The sequence below is a fragment of the Monodelphis domestica genome, chromosome 2 (genome assembly GCF_027887165.1).
Source record: "Monodelphis domestica isolate mMonDom1 chromosome 2, mMonDom1.pri, whole genome shotgun sequence".
NCBI lineage: Eukaryota > Metazoa > Chordata > Mammalia > Didelphimorphia > Didelphidae > Monodelphis > Monodelphis domestica.
In genome coordinates this window covers 526283854-526302846 of record NC_077228.1, presented here as the reverse complement: position 1 = coordinate 526302846, position 18993 = coordinate 526283854, and the positions used below count along the sequence as shown (strand labels likewise).

The window sequence follows — 18993 nt, the reverse complement described above, 5'->3', positions numbered from 1 at the left end:
TCATTTAATATTTTCAAATTTAGACCAACCATTAGTTCTTTTAGTATATCTCTTCATCACATCCATAACTGACTTTCTGGCCTCTTTCATCAATTCATAATCTGTTGAATTATTCATATCCACATTGGAATAGCGAAAATGTGGGTTTCCAAGACTGAATTGCCAAAACTGTAAAGGTTTCAGCCAAATTGTGAAGATAATTTTTAGTGTCTTGATTTATATTAAAAATAAGTGGTCACCATGGGAAAATTCCCAAATATGAAAATACCCAAGTCAGCTGGGTTTTATGGAGATTTTAATTAATACAAATGAAGGGATTAAGGGAAGAGAGAGAGAAGAGAGAAAAATAGTAGGAAGGGCCTAGGCCATTTGGCTTAGGCCTGAGCCTTAAGAGAGACTAGTCGGTCTTTTATCACTCACCACAAGATTGTCCCAAGCAAATTCTAGTCCTTCACTGAAATCCTCAACTCCTGAACTGAGTTCAGAGAGCCAGCTCCTCCAAACTAACTCCAAACTCCAACTAAGTTCAGAGAGAGCCTCCTCTGAACATCTGACCTCCTTTTAAAGAGAATTTTCTCTTATGTCATCTCCCCTAAATTTTCACATCTACCAATCACAGTAGATGCTTTTCCCCAGAACTGTCCATTCTTAGTTCACATCTTCTTTTGTTATCACCGTCTCTGATTAGATTATATCTTCTGAGTATTTCACATCTCTTTGCTAAGATTGCCCTTTGTAAGTTGCTTGACCTTTTAGTGATTAATTTAACGTTTATAGGTACTTATCACCTTTTTGTATTAGATCTAAAATAGATCACCTAGCTTAGGGTTTTTGCTTCACTATAAGTATGAGTTGGGGACTTTTCATTGTTCAAACAGGAATTTTACAACTTTTTCTTCCCCTAAGGCATTGTCTGAGCAGGGCGGAGTAATTTTAAAGTTCTCAATACATTCCTGACCAAGTACCTACATTGCTACAATAGGGGAATAGCTTAACCAAATCTTCTAAGGTATAGTCTGAGCAGTTTTAAGATTAACAACATTTTGAAAATCTTCTGGCCACGGGGTGAATAATGGATCATTTTTTGTCTCCTCTATAAATTTATTCCTTTCCCTTTTTGTTAATAATTCTTTCATCAATAAATAAAAATTACCATAATCAGGGTCAAAAATATCTATTGCCCTTTGAAATTCTCTTACAACCTTATTAGGTTTTTTGGGTATGATGGGGTCCTACGTCTAATCGCTTCCAAATTCTCTGGTGTAAACAATTTGTGTGTTTTTACTTTGTATATTTTTTCTTGGGTTACCACAGGGATATCCCTCAAAGGAAATAGTGATGCTTGATTTTTATTGCATTCTGCCCCTTCCCTTTGTAAACTAGTCAAATTCTTAAATTTCCCATCATTATTTTCCTTATTGACCTCATTATCCTTTAAATCATTTCCAAAATCATTTGTTAAAATCACTCTCCCTTTCATGCATGACTCCATTGTCTCTATCTTGTCTTTTATAATCATAATCATTTGCTTCAACTCAGAGTCCTTAGTAATCCACAATACAATAACTTTCAATCTATATCCAACAGCAAACACCAAAAATTTACACTTATATATCACATATAAACATATATACATAGAGCTATAACTGCTAAATTTGCAGCCTAGAATGCTCCAGTATATGTAATGAATTTGTCAACGATTGAGTCTGATGATTTAGAAAGAGCTTATATAGATTCAGAAATTCAGAAATGGAAGGAAAAATTTGGAGCAAGGAAAGAACATGGAATATGGATTGCAGACACTGGAAAACTGCTGTAACCAAAAGATTTATATACCTATTTGTGTCAAGCCATTCACACAAAAGGTCATTTTGGTACTCAAGCTGTAGGAGACTCTGAAAAAGGCAATGGGTAGCACCGAGAATAAGTACTGTTGCAAATAAGATCTGTACAAGTTGTTCTGTTTGCCAAAAATTCAATCAAGGTGCATTCAGAAAGAAAGGTTTGGGTGGTAGACCTTTAGCATACTGTCCATTGGAGAGTTTGCAAATTGATTATACCAGCATGCCAAAAGCTAGAAGATACAAGTTTTGTCTTATAATTGTTGACTGATTAACAAAATGGCCTGAAGCCTTTCCATCTAATACTAGTATAGCTAACTTTGTGGTGAAAGTGTTAAGGAAATTGTTCCTATATTTGGTGTTCCACTTACCATAGATTCTGATAATGGATCTCATTTCACACAAGACATCCTGAAAAGAGTCTATGAGAATCTAGGAATAACACCTAAATATCATATTCCTTATCATCCACAAAGTTCAGGTCAAGTGGAGTGTGTGAATAGGGAACTCAAAACTATGGTGGGCAAATTGGTGCTGAAACTCATCTAAAATAGACAGATATTCTTCCCATAGCTTTGTTTTACCTACGTACAAGACCAAGAGCTGATTCACATATATCATCTTATGAAATGCTCTTTGGTCATGCTCCATTGCAGGCAAAAACTTGTAAGATAGTGTATACATCTTTCCTAGGAGGAGATTATCAACTTGCTTCACATTTAAGTGAATTGCAACAACGGCTTAGAGAACTGCACGATATGGGAGTATTGATCTAACCTGATCCATTGGATTATTCTCTTCATAGTTTTCAACCAGGTGATATGGTATATGTGAAAAATTTTGCGAAAACATCAGCAACTCAAGAGAGTTGGGTAAGTCCTTATACAATTGTATTAGTTTTACCTTCTTCAGTGAAAGTATTAGGAAGAAATTCATGATATCATGGTTCACATATTAAATTAGCTCATGGAATTAATAATGAAAGTGTACAAATTATTGAAGAAAATGAAGAAGAAGAAATTGTGGAAAGTGGAGATTCATCAGTCAAATAGAGTCTGCAGTCAAAAAGATCAATAAGGAGAGGACCATTCCAGTGGAAGAAGACACTGTAGATGAAGTGAAGGATTCAAGAAAATTGATGTACATTGTAAAAAGACTGAGACTTATAAATATTAAGCAGATAAAACACTTTGAAGGGAATTTTTCAATGAAGAGGATCAAGTGATTAATGGACTAATGGATTTAAGGAATTTGGATAATGTAATATAAAACAACATAACATATTAACACAAGCATTCATAAATACAATTTACTATCATGAATTCTGGAAAGAAAGAATTCTTCAAACAAGTTGAGAAGAAAAGGAATAATCTAAAGTTTTGGTAAGTATATTGCATGCAACAGTAACACAACCCTAACACAATAGTAACACTGACATAATACTAACAAAACAACATAACATAGCATGAAGAACAACATAACAAACACATATACACAAAACATAAACATGGTTAGGTTATACTGAATCACTAGTTGAATGAGTAAAACAATATATACCTAGATACTAACAGTTATAATTAGTTAAAAAGTAGTTAATTACTCACAAAAAGTTAGCTACTTAGTTTATAGGAATATAGGTAGACAGGAGATTTTATTAAGATAGGGCTTTAGTTAGATAGGATTAGAGTTTAAGATTGATAAGATACGGTAAGCTATTGAACTACACTACAAAATACATTGCAGAATACATAACAACATACATTACATAGCACATATGACATAACTTCACATATCACAAAATTGTAAATACACATATAAATATATACAAATAGTGTGTATAATAGGATTGTAAAATTAAATATTATAGTGTATACATATGCATATATTGTATGTATTATATGTATATATGTAAAATTTATGTAAATAGATCACTTATGTTTAATTTTATCTATTGTTAAATGTATTTTGCATAAGTGAATTTGATGGTTTGGTTTAATTTTTTTGTATAACTTATGTAATGTTTTGTTCATTGTGTATGCATTGCAATAGTAGTAGAATTTTCTGTATTAGTTGATAAGAGTAGTATTTTATGATTTTACTGTTTTGCATGTATTTGTGTTTATCTTTTGTTTTGATGTTATTTGCTTGTTTTGCTTTTGCATATGTTTGATCTGTATTTTGAATGTTGTAATTTTTCATTATATACTTTCTTCTTCTTCCTTTCCTTGATTAAATACCTAGAATAGGATAGTATTAAATAGGATAAGATAGTTGAGTGTAGGTTGTTTATTATTTTGGGTAGAAATTTTAGTTTAAGGAATATGTAAGCATATTAAGTGCACAAACGGCAAAATACTGTTTTTTAACACAATTTTGGCTTTGTGCAAAAGTGGGGACTGTAGCAAGGGAATTTAGCAAGGCTGGCTGACAGCCACAGAGCAAGGACTGGGTCAGCATTCTAAGGCATTTGGAAAACTGGCAACTGATATTTTCTCTCTGGGAAGTAAACAGAGATAGTGTGTAGAAGTGTCCCTGTGAAGGAAACTAACTTTGGAGCTGTCTGGGAATTGGATCATCTTTAAAGAGAGGTTGAGTGAGTGATCCCCCACACTGGTGTGTGTGTGTGTGTGTGTGTGTGTGTGTGTGTGTGTGTGTGTGAGAGATCTTCCTCCTTTCTTGAACCTTGTGAGGACTCATCTTGAGATAGCTGTTGGTGTTATGAGAATCTGGGCCCTGTGGACTTTACTAATCCCCCTTTATCTTTAATTACCCTTTTATTTAGTTAGATTAAGGCTATTTAGAAAGCCTTTTTTTTTCATTTAGAAAGGAAGATTTTAATGTTTGGGTGGGTTAGAAATAAGTTACTCCCTGATTCCCTTTCCATTCCCATGTCCCTTTAGCTAATAAACTGTTTTTATATATAGTTAGTTTGATCCCTTCTGTTTAACCCTCCATATAACAGTAACCAAACACTTCCTATCTGCTTACTCAGAGTTAATTTCATTTAAAAAAATGATGTTGTCAAAGCTTGCCAAGTCTAGTGCCTTCTGACTCTTTTCTGTTAGAAAGTGCTGAGGACACAGTCAGGAAATGTATGAGTAGTCCACAAGCCTGAGCCACGTTTCCCAACATACTTAGAATTTATTTGATGTTCTTTTTTTCCCCAATATCACTTTTACTAGAGCCCAGAATTTATTAATCAGACTGAATTGGGCATCAATTATATGCAATATCCTATCACATGTGCTATGGAGAATACCAAAATGAACAGTCCCTGCTCTTGAGGCTTTTATAATCCATTAGAGGGGACAGGGTACACACAACTAATTACAATTGATAGAATATAAAAGTTTGAAATAAGGTCTGAACAAAATGTTATTGAGGGGCAGCTAGATAGTACAGTGGATAGAGCTCCAGGCTTGGAGATGGGAGGACCCGAGTTCAAATCTGGTCTCAGATACTTCTTAAGCTGTGAGACCCTGGGCAAGTCACTTGACCCCAAATGCCTAGTCCTTGCCCCTCTTCTATCTTAGAACTGATACTAAGACAAAAGGTAAAGGCTTCTTAAAAAAAAAAGTTTTTGGAGTTCCAATCTGAGAGCTATCACTTCAGGTTTGGGGATCATTGAAGGCTTTATGCCAAGGAGAATGTACATGAACATGGCCTAAAAGGATCTTAGAGCATCGATTTAGAGTTGGGAAAATTTCAGACATTTCATCCAATTCTTCATTTTACTGATGAAAAAACTGAAGAGGGATTATGTTAAGTGACCAAGTACTACAGGCTGTAAGCATAAAGAGTTCTATGAATTCAGCCACAGTCCTAAAATCACTGCACTGTGCTGTTTCCTCTGCCCCACAACAATTTAAAAGGGAGAGATGGAACAAAAGGGAATTCCAGGCTAAACTTAAGGAAGGCAGAGAAGAACAGTGAGTCAATAAAAAAGAGGCCTAATCTGGTAGTCAACAAGGATTGTGGGGAAAACCTAGACAAGTTGTTAAGGCCCAGATCTTGGAGGCTCAGTGTTTGCCTCTCCATCTTTAGAAAGAAACACAGGCCAAGATGATGACATCTCAGCAGCAATAAGCAAGAGGAGGGAATAAATGAACCCCATCTGTTCCTGTGGGGATCAGGATGCCTTAAGAGGACTGTCAGTTTCAGACCTGCCAGCTGGCCTACACAATTTAGAGATGTCTACAGAGAAAACCAGGGCCTGGCCTTGTTTTCTTCCATAGAATAGTTGTAATTCAACAAATGTTTATCAAGCATTGACTAGACCTGATGGGCTCTGCAAGAGCAAGTTGAGGAAGCAGAGTGGCAAAGTGGATTCTCATGTCTAATAGCACTGATAAGCTCAGGAATGTTTCACCTTTTCATCTGGGCTAAAACAGGAGATCTGTGAGCTGAACAGTGGATCCTGCTGGCAGTGATTTTTGACATCCTTGGTGACAAGTGGCTGAATACTCTCCAAAATACAAAATAGACTCCCTGCTCAGTGGAGTAATCTGTAGGCAACACTGTGGGTTTCCTTTTGGCATTCCTAAACAATTCTAAATGACTAGAAAACCCCCAAAACACCTTGTTCCATCATGGCCGTGCTCCAAGTACCCAAAGCAATGAAGCCAAAACAATTTCAGTAAAGACACATTCCTTGAAGGCCCTGCTGGAACACTTCCAAAATGGCACTTCCTTCTCATGGAGACAGTGGGGAGAAAAAGAAGGGATGGGGAGACATAGGCAACCAAGGCCTAAAGCTGATACATTTGAATAAGTCAAGGTTGGAGCCTCTACAGTCACTTTTTTCTCTGTAGGAGAATTCATAAGCTGTAAATCTACACACTGGGTGCTGAAGTACCTAGATAGTCTCTAGCTCAGCCAAGAAAAGTGACCACTGAGATCAGAAGCCCTCCTAAGAGAATCAGGACTAAAGTGGCCTAATTTCCCCCACCCCTTTTAAATCCTTACCTTCCGTCTTAATACTATTCTAAAAAGAGCAGCAAGGGCTAGGCAACTGGGGGTTAAGTGACTTGCCCGGGATCACACAGCTAGGAAGTGTCTAAGGCCAGACTTAAACCCAGGTCTTCCCAACTCCAGCTGGCATTCTAGCCACTGTGCTCCTTAGCTGTGCCCCACAAAGTGGTTTAATTTTAGAGTGCTGTAATTCAGAGAATTCAAAGTTCAAATTCAAAATTCAAAAAATTCACAAGAAGAAAGAAGATAGAGCCAGAAGAAATTAAGTCAGAGTAGGCTATATAAAAATTATGGAGAGGCTGATGACGAATTATATAGTGAATGTGACAATAGCCAATTCTATAATGAGGTATTAACCCCAAAATTGGTGCTGTGGGACAAGAGAACTGAAAACTAGAGAGCACCATTCCTAGCCTGGAAAAATCCCAAAGGAGGAATTGAGTAAGTCTTGTTAGCCATCAGAAAGAACAATGCTCTATTGCCTGCCAGGCTACAGAAACATTATTTAGAGATAAGTCCTGAAGTACATTCTGAACACCAGAGAAAGATCCTCTATTTCCAGTGTGGAGAGTTCAAAATATAAAATAATCAGTGTTAGTGTTTTGCTATCACTTCCTGGCAGGATTTAAAACTTCTACATTCCTATGGATTTGATTACATAAAATCTTTGTAGGCTGATTTTTTGAGGGTTCATCTTAAACTTTTCATATATAAAATGGCAGGAACTAAATTATCATAGTAGTATGCTTATAGCACACCCATTTGAAATGTTTTTTTAATACAAAGTGCTGTTGCAGCACACTTCTTAACTAGTTAATAAGGGAAGTAGCAAATGTTATCATCCTTTTTATTAGACAGAGAAACCCAGGCATAGGTAAATGAGTTGTCCAAGTGAACACTAAATTGAAAAGCAAAGCAGAGGGTCTGACTCAGGAATTGCCCATGCCCCATGCAAACACTATAGGTGCCCACACTGATTACTAAGTGAGCCTGTAGATACAAAGCCTGTCTGTCTTGTAAACAATTGGTAAACACGGTACGAAAGCCATCGATTGTGACATACTGTACCTGTTAGTCTTACTTCTCTTCTTTTGAATGCCTAACACGTGTAAGCTAACACAAACCTGTCACAGTTCGCTGGCCATCAGTTAGGGTATTCCACCACTTGTTAACCTAAAACATCAATGAAAACCATAAATTACCTCCCCGTGGCACAAACATGTGAAAATGGACATTCAGAAATGGTAAAACAATTGCATACAAACACATCAAAATGAGAGAGCGAGAGAGCGCGAGAGTGAGTGAGAGAGAGAGAGAGAGAGAGAGAGAGGGAGGGAGGGAGGAAGGGAGAGAGAGAGAGAGAGAGAGAAGAATGTATAGGGGTGGGTGGGGAATTCTTCCTCAATGAAATTGAAGGGCTAAAATTTGTAGTCATGCTAAGGAAGTTGGCTCAGCTATCCATGATCTCTGACCCAGAGATCTCATTGCTAGGGATACATCAGAGAGAGGCTGGAGATAGAAAGAAAAGTCCCTTTCCATGAACAAGGAAATATTTATCATAAAACTGTTTTTAGTAGTAAAGAACTAGAAACAGAACAGCTGCCCACTGAATGGGTCAATGACTCTGTAAGTGTGGTACACGAAGTATAACTGCATCATAAATGATGAACATGCTTTGCATGGAAAGACATATGACTTAATGCAAAAGGAAGTCAGTAAACCCAGAAAATAAAAAAAGCGATAATGCAAATGAAAAGAAACACAAAACAATTTAAAGTGAATGCTGCAAAATGACAAAAAGCAAGCATGGCTTCAAATAAGAGGTATGAGGAAATAGCCCAACCCCACTCTTTCATAGCAAAAGGAGATCCATGGGTGCAGAACACTTGGATGAGCCAAGGCTGGCCATTTTTTTTTTCTCTGCAGGAGAATTCAACTAAGCTGTAAGTCTACACAACCAAGAGAAGTGACCAAGGAGATTAGAAGCCCTTCAAAGTGGCCTAATTTTTCAATGTACTGATTTTTCTTTCTTTTTTTCATAAAATATATTTGTTAAATGGATTGGTTCTCTGGGATGGGGAGGGAAGGAATATTGGGAGAAAATCTGACGACAGGAAAAAAACAAAAATATCATAACAATTTATGTTTTAAAAGAGACACTGAATCCCCCTCCCCCACCATTTCTTCTAGTTCTTTCCCTGGAGCCCAGTGAAAAAAAGTTCATCCCTCATTTCCAAGCTAGCCCTTTGTCTCTCTGAAGGAGCTACCCAGTTGGAATGAAGGCAGATGGTGGAAGTCATCTAGACTTTAGGAGTAGCAGGATAGTAAAAAGCCAAGAACAAGGAGAAAAGGAAGTCAGGGTAGAGGATAGAAGCCTTTTGAAAATTCTGACTATGAGGTCGAGATTTAAGGAGAGAGATGGGGTAGAATCAGGGTGATGGCCAGAAAGGACAAAAGATCAGCATCAAGGTGAAAATCAGACTCAAGAGAAATGATGTGGTTGGAGGGAGAAGGAGGAGACTGATCAGAGAAGGAACCTTTAAAGCCCTTGGAGGCAGAGCAGTTTGGAGCAGCAGGGATAGCTCAGATATAGCCACTCTCTAAATAGAGGAGGCTGGGGTGTTCATTATATGATTTTAATTCCATGAAGGGCATTCTAGATCCCTTGAGAAAGTGGGCTTGCCCTCCAATATCTCTTCAATATCTCTGCTGACCGGGTCAGCATTTGCAAATTCAACATGATGAAAATCTTTTGTATGCTAGGAAATACAGCTCCTTCACTGACAATAAATAAACGAACTCATTCCCTTCTAGAAAAATGCAATTCTAAGATGTGATGTGGGATTTGTGTCTGGTGAGGAGGAACATAAAGGAAAGAAAAATTCTTTCCTCAGAGTGATGAAGACCTCTTAAATCCTCCCTAACCAAACCACTGACCAGAATAAGAGGGCTAAATATGCCTTTCTTCCAACCCTCCCATGATCAAGAGAAAATTCCTTTAGAAAAAGGGAAGAAGAGAGAGGCAGCCAGGTAGCAAAGCAAATGGAGCACCAGGCCCAGAGTCAGGAGCACCTGGGTTCAAATCTGACCTGAGACACTTCTATGTGACCCAGGGCATATCCAACCTCAATTCCTTGACCCCTGATGCTTTTCTGTCTTAGAATTGATACTAAGACAGATGGTAGGGGTTTTAAAGAAAGGAAGGAAGGAAAGAAAGAAGACAGAAAAGCTCTTGGATTAAACTTTCTTTTCTCCCTTCCTTTCTTCTAAAAAATTATTTAGTACTTTTTTTCCTTTCCTTTTTTTTTTTTAAACCAGACCTGACCCAGAAGGCTCATTTAGGACTAACTGGAAGTCACTGGCTCTACCCTGAACTATGACTATAACCAGGAGCAAAATAGTGAAAGTTTCTTTTCTGGAAATGAACCTAAAGATTATTTCATCCAAAAATACAGTGCTTAACACATCAAATGTTAAATTTTTAAAAAGAAGGTTAAAAGGGACCCCTGATGAATGAAAAGTCAGAGCTGCTGTCCCTTCTGTGTCTCCTCCACATTTCACTAAAACCACAAAACCAGCCAGTCAACCCTTAGAGGGGTGCTCATCAAGGAGGCACAACCAAAGAGATGGATAACTGGAACAAAAGGGCCTCAGGAAGATACTCTGGGTTCTTCTTAACAGCTATCTTGCTGTGGGTACTTAATAGATTCTTTCTAAAGTAGACTGATTACTAATAGCAGCACAAGACAAACATTTTCAAGAGTCCTATAGAACAAGGAAGTTTCTTTACCCGCTTTCTGAAGTCTCCTTCCTTCTGAGGTGTTATGCTATCGAACCAATCTGCCTTTACACCATCGAAGTAGCTCTGAACCCTGGATTTCAGGGCCTCGTACTGCCAAATAGCAGCTGACCCAAATGCACACCCTGTGAACTGGATAAGAAGAAAAATGTTATGGGATTATGTAAAAAAACAAAACAAAACAAAACAGGGAAAAGCTTCCAAGGGGAAAAAAATCCAACATCATTTAATTTTCATTGCTCTAATATACTATCAAGTAGGAAAGAATCTATCAGCACTGACTACCCAGTAGGTACTTAAAAACTATTCAAAGAACAGAAAAATATTTCTATTACTTCCCTTTTTTTTCCTAGACTCAATTATATGCAGTAGGCCTATTAAGCCCCCAGGTACTTAAAAAACGAACTCATGATAGATTTTAAAATTAATTTAAAATAAAAATTGTATAAGTGAGTTGTGGCACAAAATAGTGTATAGATGAAGACAGAGCCAAGCCCCTTCTCTGACCCATCCTCATAGCTCTCTAGGATGAGAAGTTACAGGCAAGTTGTGGATTTGCATAAAGGAAGGAGCATCTACCCATAAATTAAATCACAGGTTTGATTCCCCATCTTCCCCCTCAAAACAAAACAAAACAAAACAAAACCAGAAAGAAAAGCAGACTGTCCTCTTATGAAATGGCACAACAGGCAGGAGGACTCAAAAGCTTCTTGGATGGGGCTTAGATGAATACTTCTTTGGCAGTGATGCTCACCCCTAGAGCTGAGCCAGACTCATTAGTTAAGGCCACCTGGAATTCCAGCTCTGGGGCCCTGGAGGCTTTGGCCACTGGGCTTCAGACTAAGCCATGGCCTATCCTCATCCCCAAGTCCATTAAGTAGGACAAGTGTGGCTTAAGTCTCAAGAAGGCAATAGTCAACTCCAAATGGCACCAACTCTTACCCCGACAGTAAAAAACAAAGGTTTCACAAGGTTCCTTATAGGATAGGGAGATGAGTAAAAGACCGTTTCTTCAACTGGAGGGGTCAAAGCACTTCTCTTATAGTTTTCACCAACTATGCCTCCATCAGGGCGTCGAGGTTCAACCTTTCTGGGTGCTTTTCTGAATCCATTTTTCGACTGAATAAAGAAGTTAAACCTAGGGAGAAAAAGAATGGCTTAGGAACAGGACTGCCTCTGTGTTGGATGCTGCTCTCCAATGAACTGTTGGCTCACAGTTCCAACAGTGTCACCCTGGGGGGGGGATGGAAGACAGCAGAGCTTAAATCTAAAACAGGATTTCCTTTCCAGGTCCTAAGGAAGGCATAGTTCAGAGACTTAAGAAACTAAAGGCATCTTTATTTAAGCTGGTGCTATGAACCAGTTTGAGAGACCACAAGACTGTGGAACTGGGGCTGAAAGGAACCAAAGAGGCAACTTCATTTCACAGATGAATAAACTGAGGCCCAGGAAAATTAAGGGACTTGTCTTACTACAAAAGCGATAAGCATCAGTGATAGGATTTGAACCAGGACCTCTGACTCCAGATGATTGGTATTCATTCCCAGAAAAAGGCAAAAACAAGAAGTTATCATGAGGAAAAGAAAGACTTTCTCAGTTCAGAGTAGAAACATACCCAGTTTCCAGAACATCAAACGCAAACACATTTACCTGGAAATCTCTTCCCAAACATATCCCTAAGTCAATTGCAAATAATGTTTAAATGCTTAATCAAACTCTCTTCTCTTCAAATACCACAGATAAGGCAATTTGGTACGAACACTGGGTTCAAGATACTACACACAGTTACAGTCAACCACACATGATCTGGGCCAACAATATTCTTTACAGATATACCTCATTGGATGACAGCTTTCCATTTCTGTCTCCTGAAACACATCTCTATCCTCTTTCCAATTCCTGTCTGAACTACTTTTGTGTGCATCACATCCCCTTCCCTAGACTAAGTTCTAAGAGGATAGTCATTCCACCTTACAGAAGTTTAAACTTTGCAGCTCACTCAGCTCCTAGCCCAGTGCTAGGTGCATAGCAGGGGCTGAGTATTTGATGAATCATTCAATTATAGGAAATCCTAAAAATGTTGTGAGCTTCTAGAAAGACTCAGTCAATATCAGAAACCCCTTGTGTCTGTGACATGAGTTCTAAGCAAACATAACAGTCTGTGCTATACAGTATACAGTTCTATGATAAGATGGTCTTTTCTTATCTTCAGAGAAGCTTTGTTCCTAAGGTGAGCCAGACAAGCTACCCAGAAACATCAAAGGGCCCTGACCAGAGGCAGTGTTAATGGCAAATCACTGCAAGTGACTGCTGGGGCAAACTTTCTCAAATGAAGATGTCTGGGTCAGGGATCAGGGGCTTAGAGGGCAAAGTCTGGGATACAGAGAAGGAAAAGATGCCCACTGGCACAGTAGCCAAAGATTCTTTTTCTTTCCAAGTAAGCTGTATGGAATGAACTGATGACGAGTTCTCTGTGAGTTCTGTGTTGCCAACTTATTTCTAAATTCGACATTACAACTCAAAGCTTTACAAAACTGCTCACTGGTAACCTGCATTAAGACAGCTTCTGCCCCACAGGTGACTCTTCACCTCTGTGGTTTAGAATCCTAGATTGTTCAAGACTGGTTCCACCAACCCCTTGGGTATCACTCCAGCTGTCAGTACCTTCTCCAAAATGACCTCTCACCTCTTTTGTATGCTCCTACACCTGCATCTGAGACAAACTCCCTGATGCTACTTCTGTCTCTATACCCCAAAGCCAAGCTCAGGGTTTTGAACATGGTAGGGCCTTTCAGGAAAGGGCAGTCAGTGGTATGACAGGCTTACACGAATACTTGGAGCAAGGACCGAAGTAAAAGCAGGTTCAGCAACATGTTTCCAGGGGGCAGCTGGGTGGCTCAGTGGATGGAGAGCCAGGCCTAGATACGGGAGGTCCTAGGTTCAAATCTGGCCTCAGACACTTCCTAGCTGTGTGACCCTGGGCAAGTCACTTGACCCCCATTGCCTAGCCCTTACCACTCTTCTGCCTTGGAGCCAATACACAATATTGACTCCAAGACGGAAGGTAAGGGTTTAAAAAAAACAAACAAAAAAAACCATGTTTCCAGGATATTTTGTACAAAGAGCTCAAATTAAGTCTAGGAGAGAACTCTGAAAACAGGCCCAGAAAGATGATGTGCCCAAGGTCACAAAGCTCTAAGCATGAGAGGTAGGATTCAGGGACCCTGACTCCCATTCTTAACTCTTTGCTCTCTCACCCTGTGCCTGTCTGCCTGCTTGCCTGCAGACCACCAGAATTGCTTGGCTAAACCTTCACAGTTTGGTAAGGGCTCTCTATTGCTCATCCTTGAACAGAGGTAACTTGAGGTCACCTCCAAACACAGGGGCCCTGGTTCAGATGACCCTACTGCTACTGAACCAGCTGATAAGTGTCTTCTACTGGACAGGCTCTTCCCAGGGGAACTGTGAGCTGCTTGCTGTCCCACTGCTCCTCCCACTGCCCCGACTGCTGCTTCTTTGTCCTTCTGTCTTTTTCTTAATCCCAGAATCTCAGAGCTAGGCAGAAGCTCCAAGGCCACTTGGCCTGATACATGGGATGAGAAAAAAAACCACACCAGCTCCAAGGGCCACGGGGCTCTCTCTAGGAATGGAGTCCTCCTGTAAATGAGGCTTGTGTCCTCCTAGAGCTAGCCTTGATACCGAACTAGTCCAGTGATACTGAAGTCACCCCTCAGGTTTCCAGACCAGAATAAACAACACAGAGGCAGAGAAGCTGTGCCTGATGAATCAATGTTGTCTCCTTGGTGACTATCCTTCCCCTACTGGGGCCCAACAAAAGCTTCTTTTGTTGACTGTTGGATGGTCCACAGATATCTCACTTTGTAATACCACAAATGAAGCACTGAATGGCTTCCAATACTTGTATATTGGACTAATTCTAGAGTCTGAGGAACTGAGTTCAAATCTTACCTCAAAGCCTACTACCTTGGGCAAGTCTTTTAGCCATCTAAGGCTAATAATTGGCAGGAGGGAGGCCTTGGAAGTAATTTAGGGAAAGTTTCCTTTTAGTCAAGACTTAAAGGAATCTAGGGAGGTCAGTAGGCAGAGTTGAGAAGATCTAAGATTCCTAGCCTGGCAGAGATGGCCAGAGAAGGAACCCAGAGATAAGTACCCAGGCTCTTGTGGGTGGAAGAGCCAGGGGGACAGTGTCACTGGATTGGAGAGTACATGAGTAGAAAGTAGGGTGTAAAAAGCCTAGAAAGGAGGGCTGCTTATGCAGGGCTTTTTGTGCTGGGATACTCTAGATCAGATCCTGGAGGTAGTAGGGAGCCCCTGGAGTTTATTGAGTTGGGGGGGGGGTGGCATAATCAGAGGGACACTTTAGGACAATGACTTTAGGTGCTGAATGGAGAACAAACAGGAATAGGGAGAATCTTGAGGCAGGCAGGCCCCTCAGCAGCTATTGTAGTCATCTGAGGATGAGAATGCCAGGGCATGCTCCAGGATAAGGGCAATTTTAGAGCAGAGGGGTACTTGATAGGTCTTAGCAGCAGCTTGGCTTTAGGGTGTGAGAGAATGACGTGTCCAGGGTGACTCCTAAATTTCCAGCCTGAGGCACAGGGAGGAGGGTGGTGCCCCCCACAGAAATAGGAAAGTGGGGTTCAGGTGACAATGAGTTCTGTTATGGTCATATTAAGCTGGAGATGTCTACTGGACATCCAATTCACAATGCCTGGAGAAGTGAGAGCAGAGATCTTCCTCATCAGTTGGGCTCACAGCTTTAACAATGGTATCTCTTTTATAACTCCCCTTCTCTCTACTCCCACAGCCATGATTGTAGCTAAGGCCCTCATCCGTTCTTTCTTGGATTATTGCTGCCTTTGTTTTCTAACCTTTCTCCCAGCCTTGTTTCTCCTCATTCTGGTCCATCCTACACTCTGCAGACCAGGTCTGACCATGTCCCCACCTGCACAGCAAATGCCTGTAGTGTCTTATTACTTCCAGGATCAAATATAAAATCCTCCTTTTGTCATTTCAAACTACATGACCTGTCTTCTTCCTATTTTTCCAGTCTTATCAAACTTCATTCTCCTCCATGTTCTCTACAGTCCTGCTGGTGGCCTACTCATAGTTTCTCCACCACATCCCTCCATCCCATTTCACTGGCCAAGGCTGGAACACTTTACTCCCTCACACCCACATTTTAGTTTCCCTAGCTTCCTGCAAGGCTCAATTCGAACCCCACCTTCTTGAGGGCCCTTTGGACACGTCCGGCTGAGCAGGAAGGGCCCCGATGAGTTTGAGGAGGGGATTCCAAGCCAAGTCCTGTCCATCTACTCCCTCCATAGCTCGGAAACACTGATTTAATTTGAAAAAGGGAAACCATGGCACCTGGCACATGCTCTGCCTCTACGTTGACATTTTATCTCCCATCTCCAGCCTTTGCCTAAGGTGCCCACTCCAGGTTTCCCTTTTATGTCTGCCTCTCGAATTGTTGGTACTGTCCCCTGCACACAGTAGGAGCCTTGGTGGACAGAGGGGCAAGGGGTCATAATGGAAGAGCAAGCACTCACTACTTTGTGCCCATCTGGGAGAGAAAGGAAATAAAGTGTAGCGGGACGGAAAGGGGGGAGGCGCACAAGGGGAGGACCGGGTTTCTAATCCTGCTCTGACAACAGGCAACCTGGGGCCAGTCACGAGCCCCCGAGCCTCAGTTTCCCCATCTGTAGCACGAGGGCCTTGGCATCGATCCAATCATGAGGGGGTGGGGTCCTCGCAGGACGCCGAGGGTTAGGGGTCATTAATCAGGGGTTCGGGGTCAGGTATCCCACCCCAATCAGGGGGAGAGCAGGCGGGCTGGAGAAGGGCGTGGAGAAGCCCGGTCCCAAGCCGCGCCCAACCTCGACCCCGCCCTTACCTGGGGCTCAGGAGCAGGGTGGGGGCCCGGCCGGCGCACAGCTCCCGGCCCTGGGCCCCCGGAGCCCCCCACGCCGGGCTGCCGCAGCCCCAGGGACTCCGAGCCCAGGCTCTCCACGCCATCTTCCCGACCTCCGCCCCCCATGTCCCGCCCCTTCCTCCGCTGTCCTTTGTACTTCCGGGGGCGTGCTTCCTTCCTTCCGCCCCCTCCCCCCTTTGAACGGGCCGAACGCGCCACCTGGCGGCGGCCGAGGGAACTGGTCTCAGCACTTCGGGAACTGGCGGGCAGACTGGAGGCGAGCGAGTGCTGTCTCCGTGGAGACAGGAGGTCGGTTTATGTCTCCAGGGAAACGCGCAGTCAGGATGGAGTTAAGATGGTCCTGAATCCTGGCCTAGCTGGGGTGGGTCACTCATTCAATAAACATTTATTAAAAACCTACTATATGCTAGGGGCAGCTGGGAGGCACAGTCCATAGAGTGTCAGCCCTAGAACTAAAAAGACCAGAGTTCAAGTTCTGCCTCAGGCACTTACTAGCTGAGTGACTCAGGGCAAGTCACTTCACTCTGCTGGGCTCAGTTTCCTCTTCTGTAAAATAAGGATAATAGCCCATACTTTCCAGAGTCATTGTGCCAACAAAATGGGCTAAATGGAAAGCATTTAGCACAATGCCTGGCACATAGTAAAATCTAAATAAATATTAGTTATTATTAATTTGAACCCAGGACGTCTAACTCTACAGTCAGTGTTCTTCCCCAAAGGTACATAGATAGGTAGTGGAGAGAATGGTGAGAATAGTAAGCTACTTGGTTGGAATGGTGGCTGGAGAGCATATTGAGTGGTGGAGCAAAGAAGCAAAGACCAAGACTTTTTCCTGAGGTATCTGACACCATCAGAAGGGCAAATCCGATCATTCAGCATGATCCACCATCCAGAAGTCCATTTAAATGAAGAAAGATGGGACTGAGTCAGAGGAGGGGAAATGATTGTTCTTCAGAGAGGGTGAAGGAGACAGTGATGCAGACTCGAATAGAAAATGGATTCGGAGACACCTTGTGGACAGATAATGATGCAAAAGACAAGAAACTGAACAAGGATTTGATGAATGAATTAAAAGGCATTAAGCCCTTACTATTGAGTTAAACACTAAGGATACCCCAAAGAGGCAGACAGAGAGAGAGAGAAACAGACAGACAGACAGACAGACAGAGGCAGACAGAGAGAGAGAGAAAGAGAGAGAGAGAGAGAGAGAGAGAGAGAGAGAGAGAGAGAGAGAGAGAGAGAATCCCTGTCCTTAAGTAGGTTTTACCCTTAATTGGACAAGACAATACATATAGGAGGATTCCAAAGCAGGGCAGATGGAAAGGGCCAGGCTCCCTAAGGGTTCTGAAACAGGTGAATAGCAATGTCCAGGGTTCCTGGACTTCACCAGGTCAGGTGGCAGTGCTGGGGGTCTGAAGGGCATAATCTCATGGCAGATGGTAAAGGCCCTGAGAAACTCAAGATACATCTAATCCATGTAGGACTGGGTCACCCTTATTCCATGTGGCCATCCATCACTTGAGAACTCCTATCAGGCTATTGTAAATAAACTACCGTAAATTCCATTTTACTTTAGTAATTCATTTTGGGATTTAGAAATTAAATCCCTGGTGACCACCTATTTAATGTTCAAGTCCAACCATATACAATTTAACAGGGGGTATAGAGGGAGCCATGGGAGTTCCTCCACACAGCCTGCCCACCAAGATAGTGTTGGACAGGAGACCATAGTTTGTAGCTAAGTTTTAGAGGAATATCTGGAAAATGAGAGTAGTGTTTCTCTTCATAATTGCTTGGAAGTTTTTCACTTCTATCAAACAGAATTGTCTACCCACTGATCCAGCATCCTTCCTAACATATGTCTAAAACTAAATTCATTCTCTAAAAGGGATCTGAGCAAGGCAGACATTTCTCCCCCAGGACATTATGCTTTTGTTAAGGGAGTCCAAGTTCACTTCATCTTTTGGGGGAGGACCACTAGGTGACAATTGACTCCTATTGAGTTTGTAGTTCTTCCAAAACCCCAGGTCTCTTGTGAGAAGAATGCTGAGTAGGGGAAGTTAGACAGGAAGTCCTGATTTCAAATGTGACCTTGGACACATCATAGCTGTGTGACCCTGAGCAAGTTGGTAGAGCAGGGGAATGTGAGAGACAAAGGCCACCTGGATTTCAGCCGAGCATTGGAGAAAAACACTCCAGTTATTCCTAGAGAGAGCTGTGGCTGGTAGACAGGACCCTGCTGAGCTACTAGACCCAAAGACTAATTAATGGGCCAGTACTGAGTCAAAGGAAGTTCTTGATGGACTGCTTGTCCTTTGGCTTCATATAGCAACCACAACAGTAGACACTGTAGGTTTTGTCTCCACTGTGTCTGCTGATGGGGTTGGGACTTGTTCTGTGCTTTTTGGAATATTATCAGTGCTCTG

General features: G+C 41.5%; 1 protein-coding gene across 2 annotated transcripts in view; it reads right to left on the bottom strand.

The window, feature by feature from the left end:
- PARL (presenilin associated rhomboid like) overlaps positions 1-16687 on the bottom strand; it is a 46487-nt gene extending 29800 nt beyond the window's left edge. For both annotated transcript variants that reach the window (XM_001377839.3, XM_007485960.2), the window contains exons 1-4: positions 16529-16687; positions 11554-11749; positions 10603-10743; positions 7937-7985 (exon numbers count right to left, since the gene is read on the bottom strand). In XM_001377839.3, the coding sequence (XP_001377876.1) occupies positions 7937-7985; positions 10603-10743; positions 11554-11749; positions 16529-16650 (508 nt within the window). In that variant the 5' untranslated portion in view covers positions 16651-16687. The remainder of the gene's footprint in view (positions 1-7936; positions 7986-10602; positions 10744-11553; positions 11750-16528) is intronic.
- Positions 16688-18993: the final 2306 nt, after the last annotated feature.